The following is a 10,114-nucleotide window of genomic DNA, read 5'->3' as shown; positions in this document are numbered from 1 at the left end:
CTTCTGCACAAAATGCCTTTTTTTCTCTCTCTTCATTTCCTTTTTCTTCAGAAACGGATACGAAGTTTTCATTCTGTTTTAAACGCAATCTAGCAATGCGTCGTGCGCCTGCAGGCCGGTAAGCGCATGCACCCCCGAGTTGTGGGATCAAAACAAACAACCGCCCCCTTTATGCATGCCCATGCTTTCCCGATCTGTGACGAGCGTGGGACGATGAAACATACGTACTTCAGCTCACCTCCACCGTAACGGCCTCTTCATGATCGAAAAAACGCAACGTCCTCTTGATCGATTCTCGGACACATCGATCCTGATCTACATAGTTATTTCATGTCGTGCGTTGCCACGCCAAAGTAAGCTTATGCATCAAGATCTAGTCGACGCTAGCTAGAGCTACTCACGCAACGCAACCGTCGGCATGGCACCATTGCGGCCCAGCCCGCCTGTTTCGTCTCGCCACGCGAGGACCCGTGCCTATATAACGGGAGCGCTGCATGCTCAAACATACCATCCCCATTACTCATCCACATCCATCGAGATCGATCGATCACCGCAAACATTGCACCCTAATCACTCGATCGTGTGCCGTCGTATACCTCGTACCAAGCGCAGCGCTTTGGTTTCGCAATGGCCATCAACGACACGCGGCGTCTGACACTGATCGCGTCGTGTTTGTCCGTGCTCCTGGCCCTTGCGGCCGGCGCGCGCCTGCCGAGCATCCACGCCGGCGCCGGGGACGACGCCGCCGCCGCCGCCGCCTTATTTATTCCTAGTCCCTTGGAGGGCCTAGCTGCCGCATCCAACGCCGGGCGCGACGAAGCCCGGGCTCCCGGCGCCGGGAATAGCGTGGATGGCAGAAGGGCCGGCGAGTTCGTGAGGACGATCGGGGCGCGGTTCATGCTGGGCGGCCGGCCGTTCTACTCCAACGGGTTCAACGCGTACTGGCTCATGTACATGGCGTCCAACCCCGGCGACCGGAGCAAGGTGATCGACACGCTGGACCAGGCGTCCCGCCTCGGCGCCAAGCTCGTCAGGGCCTGGGCCTTCAACGACGGCGGCAGCAGCCGGCCGCTGCAGATCGCCCCCGGCGTGTACAACGAGGACACCTTCCTGGTACGTACTGCACTACATGGACATGTGTCACGTCCAACGGCCAAGCTATAGGGCTAGATCGAGCAGCTTAATTAATTGCACGCCAAAGATAACCATGCCGTCACTTGAATCTCATTGATTTCGTACCATATATTCCGACGTTAAAATTGCGTGCTACGGTTTAACTACAAGGACACGAATAATTAGCTGCTACGTACGTTTATCTTCTTAACCACAACACCATGGTAGCAAACAAAAAAAAAAGCACCACACGTTTTAATGGTCGTACGTATAACGTATTGCTTTTTTTTCTTGTCATTATTAATTAGTGTTGCCCATTAAAAAGGTTTAAATTTTATCATTTTCTTTCCATTGTATCCTAGTCGTAAAAAGTTTGCTACCATTGAAAATGAAGTGCGCTGTACGTAAGCATCTTTATCTTATACGAAATTATATTGTACCAACTATGAAAAGTAACATACACATTTGTATCCACGCGTGGAAAATAATTAACCAGTTATATATTTTCCTCTTTGAATATCTTCAGGGACTGGACTTCGTAATCGCTGAGGCGAAGAAACGAGGGGTCTACTTGATCCTCAGCTTGGTGAACAACTGGAATGATTTTGGCGGGAAGAAGCAGTACGTGCAGTGGGCCAGAGACCAGGGCCATAACCTGGGCTCCGATGAAGATTTCTTCACCGATAGCCTCACCCAACGCTTTTACATGAACCACATCAAGGTTTGTCCGTCTAAACTGCATGTTCATCCGTTGTCACGTTAATCTCATCATACTCAACATCGTGTTTCGTGTATATGTGCCAATGCACCGTATACGTTGTGTTATTAACTTGTGTGCGTATGTCTTTTGTGTATGTGTACCAGAGGGTCCTCACAAGAGTTAACAACTTCACGGGGGTCGCGTACAAGGATGAGCCGACCATCTTCGCATGGGAGCTCATGAATGAGCCTCGCGTCCAGAGCGACCTCTCTGGAAAGACTATGCAAGATTGGGTGACGCTGATGTCCGCCTACGTCAAGTCCATCGACGCCAACCACATGGTGGAGATCGGGCTCGAAGGGTTCTACGGTGAGTCCGTGCCCGACCGTAAGAAGTTCAACCCAGGCTACACCGTCGGCACCGACTTCATCTCCAACAACCGCATCCCTAGTGTTGACTTCGCTACCATCCATTCCTACCCTGACCAATGGGTGTCGGGGTCTAGCAACGAGGCGCAGGTGGAGTTCATGAGGAAGTGGATGGCGTCACACATCGAGGACGCGGCGAAGGAGTTCCAGAAGCCGTTGATCGTGTCGGAGTTTGGCTGGTCTGCACGGTCAAATGGGTATACAGTGGCGACACGTGATGACTACTTCCGCATGGTGTACGACTCCATCTACGCGTCTGTGAAAGAGGGTGGGCCGTGCGCTGGGGGTCTCTTCTGGCAGGTGATGGCGCCTGGGATGGAGGGATGGGCAGACGGCTACGAGGTCGTGCTCGAGCGCTGCCCTACTACCACTGCCATCATCTCCCAAGAGTGTGCAAAGATCGACGGCTTCATGCCAAGAGTCTAGCTTGGATCAATGCATTCATTCCGTTGCGCCCGCATCGCGGGTAGCATCCGTGAAGGAAGCAAAGGACTCACGAGACAATAGGATATTATTCACTTGAAGATGCTCACAAATAAGGCTAACATATGTATGTGTCATACCAAGACATAGAGGTATGATTGATTGTAACAAAGTGATTAAAAAGCTAATTAATTAGCTTCCAGAAAACTAAATATATGTTTGTGGTATTTTGTATTTTTCTTTCTCCTTATACCTGCCTAAACATTTCCATGTAAAGAGATGAGGTAGTTTTACTCGGACCAAATACATTTCCTGAGCCCCAAAAAGGTCATAAGCCTTGGTGCTCAACCGGGAGTATGTCCCCATTCATACATCCTAAGGTATGAGGCCCGACTAAAAGATAATCCAATCATTGCCCTTCTCCGTGGCCTCACATTTCACCCATTGTAACGAGTTTTGGTGACGAGATCTACGCTCAATTGCCCTTCCTTTAAGGATACTGAAGTTTTCACCCTGTAGCACTCTTAAGTTGTTGTCTAATGCTATGTTCTATAAGTATAGTGGAATCTCCTACCACAAGGTTTTCATACTGTATTCATCCATGATTTCACTGCTCAACCAACAGTAAATTACTCGACCACCCTAGGCCGGTAACGCTTATTAATTTCATATTCTTTATGAAATAGTATTTATTTTAATTTAAAGCAATTATTCTTTAAAAATAGTTTGATAAAAATAATCAAATATTATGCAGGATTGAACTTACCTGGTAAATGTGAGGTAATGCAGTCTGTAGATTCTATTTGACCTTGGACCTAGGGTTCTGAAATATCATTATTATTATTATTATTATTATTATCCAGTAAGAACAATGTTTAAAGAGTCAAATGATGCTATGATGCATATATAGTATGAGATGCTCTATTGTTAGTGTGTCGAACCCTCTCTTTGGTGATGTTTTTAAGGTCCCCTTGTTATTATTTACCACATTTTTTCAATTATTGGCTTAGAGGTCATTTATTTTTGGTAAAAGGTATTGCTTTATTATTATTAAGCACGAAATGATGAATACATTTTCTTGAAATGAAACACTCAAAATATTTTAGTGGTATGATCCTAAGGATACATTTAAATGTTCATTAAATTTGTCTTTTGGGTTTTCATTTTAATTTCATTTCGGGATTTTCATATATGTGTTTGAATTGCACTTCAGAATTTTCACATATCTGCTTGAATTTCACTTTGGAATATTAATGTATTTGAATAAATTTAATTTTATAATTTTCACATATATATTTTTTAAATTGGTCTTAATATTGTTTGAATAACACTCAAGGTTTTGTTTGAATTTTAAGTTCTAATTTTAAAATATTTATTTTGGCATTTAAATACCTCAAATAGTTCTTTTCATAAAAGTATTTTTAAGGGTAAAATAAATTGTACATTTGACTGGTAATTTTTTCTCCTTCTAAGGTTTTTTTGTGAGTAATGGTCTCACTTTTATTTATAGGACTTTTAAATGGTTTTTTTTGGAATCACTAAAATGCCCCTAGTGGGTCCTACTAGCTAGGCGGACTAGGTTAGACTAGACTGAAATCTGATCGATTGGACCAAACCGGTTCACTCCTGTCTCCTGTGTCTCACTCGCATTGCTCTCCCCCCTCATGCTCCCACTACTGTGCTCACCGTCATCGTCGCCTAGGCCGCCAGGTCGAGCTGCCTCAGTCGAGGGATCATTGTGTGGTCATTTCCATGTCCGCGTCTTCTCCGACTCTGTCAACCACAGTGTGGTTAAGTTGAGCTCCCTCCATAGCTCTAATGGCTACCATATGTTATCTCTCTCCCTCTACTCTTCTCTCTCCCAAATGTCTTTCTTCTACTCTCTCTTACTCTAGGGTTTTGTTACGGTCAATCACAGCCTATAAAAATTCTTGGGTTCTTACTTCTTATATATGGTTGATTCGGTAGTTCATAGGTGTTTTCAATACTTATTGGTACTTAAATTTGTCTTAGGTTTCCTTTAGTACTCAACTTCTACTACGATTTGGTGTCCGAACCTTTTTGGGTTCAGTTCGTTAGTTAACCATGACAGTGTTGGCTGGTTGAATTGCTTACTTATAAGTTGTTCTAGATGTTTATCAACAATTTGAGTAGCTTATTAGCTTAGGTTGTGTTGGCACGCAAAACTGCCGCGTCGGCCCCGCTCGCCACGGATCCGCCATCATGGATTTGCCATGCTACCGGCTTAACGCCACAGCGCGACTGCGTCCACCGTGTGACCATTGTCCGCCGCGTCGACCCCACTCGCCACAGCACGACTCCGTCCGCTGCGTAGACCATTGTCCGCCGCGTCGACCCCGCTCGCCACAGCGCGTCTCCATCTGCCGCGTCGACCCTGCTCGCCACAGAGCGTCTCCGTCCGCCGCGTTGACAACTGGCCGCCGCGTCGACCCCGCTCGCCACAGAGCATCTCCGTCCGCCGCGTTGACAACTGTCTGCCGCGTCGACCCCGGTCGCCACAACGCGTCTCCGTCCGCCGCGTAGACCATTATCCGCCGCATCGACCCCGCTCGCCACAACGCGTCTCCGTCCGCCGCATTGACAACTGTCCGCCGCGTCGACCCCGCTCGCCACAACGCGTCTCCGTCCGCCGCGTCGACCCCGCTCGCCACAGAGTGTCTCCGTCCGCCGCGTTGAAAACTGTCTTCCGCGTCGACCCAGGTCTCCATAGCTCATTTTCGTTCGCCGCGTCGACCATTGTCTGCCGCGTCGACCCCTCTCGCCGCCGTGCCGACCTTGTCTGTCGCGTCGACTCCTTCCTGCTATCATTCGAGTCGCCAAAGAGAGTACGTTGCCAAGATGCACGACTCACCACTGGGCGCCTCTCCTGCGTGGGAAAAATATTTACACCTTTGTCAACATTTGAAATGAAGGAGATACGCCCTAGAGGCAATAATAAAGTGGTTATTATTTATATCTTTATGTTTATGATAAATTTTTATATATCATGCTATAATTGTATTAACCGAAACATTAGTACATGTGTGATATGTAGACAACAAAGAAGTCCCTAGTATGCCTCTTAAACTAGCTTGTTGATTAATGGATGATTAGTTTCATAATCATGAACATTGGATGTTATTAATAACAAGGTTATATCATTATATGAATGATGTAATGGACACACCCAATTAAGCGTAGCATAAGATCTCGTCATTAAGTTATTTGCTATAAGCTTTCGATACATAGTTACCTAGTCCTTACCGTTGACAAAATTGTTTCATGTTTTCAAAGTAAAAGCTCTAGCACAAATATAGCAATCGATGCTTTCCTCTTTGAAGGACCATTCTTTTACTTTTATGTTGAGTCAGTTCACCTATCTCTTTCCACCTCAAGAAGCAAACACTTGTGTGAACTGTGCATTGATTCCTACATACTTGCATATTGCACTTGTTATATTACTCTATGTTGACAATTATCCATGAGATATATATGTTACAAGTTGAAAGCAACCGCTGAAACTTAATCTTCCTTTGTGTTGCTTCAATACCTTTACTTTGATTTATTGCTTTATGAGTTAACTCTTATGCAAGACTTATTGATGCTTGTCTTGAAGTACTATTCATGAAAAGTCTTTGCTTTATGATTCACTTGTTTACTCATGTCATTACCATTGTTTTGATCGCTGCATTCATTACATATGTTTACAAATAGTATGATCAAGGTTATGATGGCATGTCACTTCAGAAATTATCTTTGTTATCATTTTACCTGCTCGGGACGAGCAGAACTAAGCTTGGGGATGCTGATACGTCTCCGACGTATCGATAATTTCTTATGTTCCATGCCACATTATTGATGATATCTACATGTTTTATGCACACTTTATGTCATATTCGTGCATTTTCTGGAACTAACCTATTAACAAGATGCCGAAGAGCCGATTGTCTGTTTTTCGCTGTTTTTGGTTTCAGAAATCCTAGTAACGAAATATTCTCGGAATTGGACGAAATCAACGCCCAGGGTCCTATTTTGCCACGAAGCTTCCAGAAGACCGAAGAGGAGTCGAAGTGGGGCCACGAGGCACCGCCACCATAGGGCGGCGCGGCCCAGGCCCTGGCCGCGCCGACCTATGGCGTGGGGCCCTCGTGTGGCCCCCACGTTGCCCTTCCGCCTACTTAAAGCCTCCGTCGCGAAACCCCCGGTACCGAGAGCCACGATACGGAAAACCTTCCGGAGACGCTGCCGCCGCCAATCCCATCTCGGGGGATTCGGAGATCTCCTCCGGCACCCTGCCGGAGAGGGGATTCATCTCCCGGAGGACTCTTCACCGCCATGGTCGCCTCCGGAGTGATGAGTGAGTAGTTCACCCCTGGACTATGGGTCCATAGCAGTAGCTAGATAGTTGTCTTCTCCTCATTGTGCTTCATTGTTGGATCTTGTGAGCTGCCTAACATGATCAAGATCATCTATCCGTAATACTATATGTTGTGTTTGTCGGGATCCGATGGATAGAGAATACCATGTTATGTTAATTATCAAGTTATTACCTATGTGTTGTTTATGATCTTGCATGCTCTCCGTTATTAGTAGAGGCTCTGGCCAAGTTGATGCTAGTAACTCCAAGAGGGAGTATTTATGCTCGATAGTGGGTTCATGTCTCCGTGAATGCGGGGAGTGACAGAAACCCCTAAGGTTATGGATGTGCTGTTGCCACTAGGGATAAAACATTGATGCTATGTCCGAGGATGTAGTTATTGATTACATTACGCGCAATACTTAATGCAATTGTCTCGTTGTTAGCAACTTAATACCGGAAGGTGTTCGGATGATAACCTCGAAGGTGGACTTTTTAGGCATAGATGCGGTTGGATGGCGGTCTATGTACTTTGTCGTAATGCCCAATTAAATCTCACTATATTTATCATGACATGTATGTGCATTGTTATGCCCTCTCTATTTGTCAATTGCCCGACTGTAATTTGTTCACCCAACATGCTTTTATCTTATGGGAGAGACACCTCTAGTGAACTGTGGACCCCGGTCCATTCTTTTATACTTGAAATACAAATCTGCTGCAATACTTGTTCTTTACTCGTTTTCTTGCAAACAATCATCTTCCACACAATACGGTTAATCCTTTGTTACAGCAAGCCGGTGAGATTGACAACCTCATCTGTTTCGTTGGGGCAAAGTACTTTGGTTGTGTTGTGCAGGTTCCACGTTGGCGCCGGAATCTCCGGTGTTGCGCCGCACTACATCCCGCCGCCATCAACCTTCAACGTGCTTCTTGACTCCTACTGGTTCGATTAAACCTTGGTTTCTTACTGAGGGAAACTTGCCGCTGTGCGCATCACACCTTCCTCTTGGGGTTCCCAACGGACGTGTCAATTACACGCATCAAACATCTCGACGAAGATACCAAGCAAAAACCTTTGTTTTCAATGGCATCCTCATTCCAAATAAATTTATTATTGGATACCGGTTGAATGGGTCCGATTAACGCTTCGTACATGAACCCTACCGAAAATATAAAATTATTGGTGTCCCAACGAAACTCATCAGACCCATCAGTCAACTGGACCGAAGCTAAAGTTGTAGAAATTCATTCCACGATGCCAACCAGGGTCCAACTAGATCTCGTCCGAATGTCATATTCGGTGGAGATGTTGAACGAAGCTTTACCATCTACTTCCTCTAAACGGAGGGAGCATAATTAAAGGATTACTAGAATCTTAAATACAAAAAAAATATTACAAGACCGGTCCAATGCACCTTTTCTAATATTGTTCAAAGTTAGGCCCATTACACCTAGAATTGGGCATATGAACCTGGCATTTATTGTGTTGTGCAAGAAGAAGAGTTTGAAGAAATGAAAGGTAATGTCCTCGGACTGTTTTCTTTTATACCTAGAACACCTTGCATTTCATTAACTTGTGGACTCGACCATATCGTCGACCATTGCACGGGTTACATGATTCAAAAGATCAGTTAACCACACAACATGGTTGCCAAAGATCTCCCTAGCACTAAAGTTTGCCAACACGTGCGCTTCTTCTAACTCTATATATACCTAATTTTTTTTATCTATGAAGTATAACTCTATATGTATGCCGCAACATATTTGCGCAAAAAAACTAATGGTCCAAATACCATATTGAAGAGCATATCAATGTCTGGAAAACTTGTGTACTACATATATCCTTCATACAAGTAATAATTTAGCACTTCTTAATATTTTTTCTCTATGTACGTGCTACCGTCGTTTATAAATTAAGAAATGTAAGATGGACCTCACGGCTCACATGAATGTGAGGCTAGTACGTACGTGACGCCACCTCTCAATGAATGTGTGCATATGCCTAGCAGTAATGCACTTCCATAATTTTGTACTCTATCTATCCTATTAAATGATAAAAACACGCTTTTTCGCATGATTTTTTATGTTCAACTTTAATCAATATCATATAAAAATTACTGTTGCATTCATCTTGAAAATTTCTTTCATTTCATATATATTTATATAAATTTTGTGGATATAATTATAGTTAAAATTATGAGTTGTTGAACGTGAAATTTAAAGGCACCTTATATTTGGGGAGAGACCGGCAGAGTATGACAGGTAAGATGACCGCGCGCTCACCTTTCCGTAAGGATCTTTAGATGAATTTGTAAGAAATATCATAAATAGGGATATACCAGTACAGTTCGAGTAGGTTGCTCTCAAGAACTTATTTGCAGCAATAAATTACCAAGTGGACGTTTAGTATCTTGGCTAGTACTCTGGAAGTATGAGTACAAATTAACAAAGGAGCAAGTACATGTGAGTACTCCACCTACATATGATACTTCGTCCGTTCTAATGAACAAGTCTAAATTTAGTTAAAAATTAACTACATCTAAGTTGTCAAATGTTATAGGCACAAATCCAAACACTTAGGATACCAAATAATATCAATAGATTGATACAAATACATATTGTAGATGTTAATATACTTTTCTATATATTCAATCAAACTTACCACGATTTGACTGTAGACAAAATTTATAAGCCTTAGGGCATCTCCAACCGCGCGACCCAAACCGCGCCCGCGCGTCCGTTTGGGTCGAGCCGGACAAAAACGCGGCCCAGCGCGGGGACGCACCGCAAAAGCGGACGGCCGCGGCGTCCGGAACGACGCAAACCCAGCCCAAATCTGGGCTAGGTTTGCGTGGCCGCGGATGGCACACGCCGTCCGCTCGCGTCTGCGCGCTGGTCGCCTCGTCTCCCTTGGGCCCACCTGTCGGTGACCAGGGAGACTATTAAATGGGGACTGGAGGGGATCTAGCCCTCCACTCCAGTCCCCACTCCACTCCCCGCAGCGAAACCGCCGCCATGGCCAAGCGACGGTTCGCCAACGACGACGAGGCGAGCAGCCGCCGCCGTCGCCCGCCGGCGCTGCGGGCTGCG

At 45.1% G+C, this 10,114-nt stretch overlaps 1 protein-coding gene across 1 annotated transcript; it reads left to right on the top strand.

The window, feature by feature from the left end:
- The first annotated feature begins 627 nt into the window (after positions 1–627).
- Positions 628–2,692, top strand: LOC124681509 (putative mannan endo-1,4-beta-mannosidase 9). Its single transcript, XM_047216420.1, has 4 exons — positions 628–834; positions 871–1,113; positions 1,640–1,834; positions 1,978–2,692. The coding sequence occupies exons 1-4, from the start codon at positions 628–630 to the stop codon at positions 2,665–2,667; spliced, it is 1,335 nt and encodes a 444-aa protein (XP_047072376.1). The 3' UTR covers positions 2,668–2,692.
- The last annotated feature ends 7,422 nt before the right edge of the window (positions 2,693–10,114 follow it).

Source organism: Lolium rigidum, unplaced genomic scaffold, assembly GCF_022539505.1.
Source record: "Lolium rigidum isolate FL_2022 unplaced genomic scaffold, APGP_CSIRO_Lrig_0.1 contig_45531_1, whole genome shotgun sequence".
Lineage (NCBI taxonomy): Eukaryota > Viridiplantae > Streptophyta > Magnoliopsida > Poales > Poaceae > Lolium > Lolium rigidum.
The sequence above is the reverse complement of the archived record's forward strand: the minus strand, read 5'-3'. Positions and strand labels throughout refer to the sequence as shown.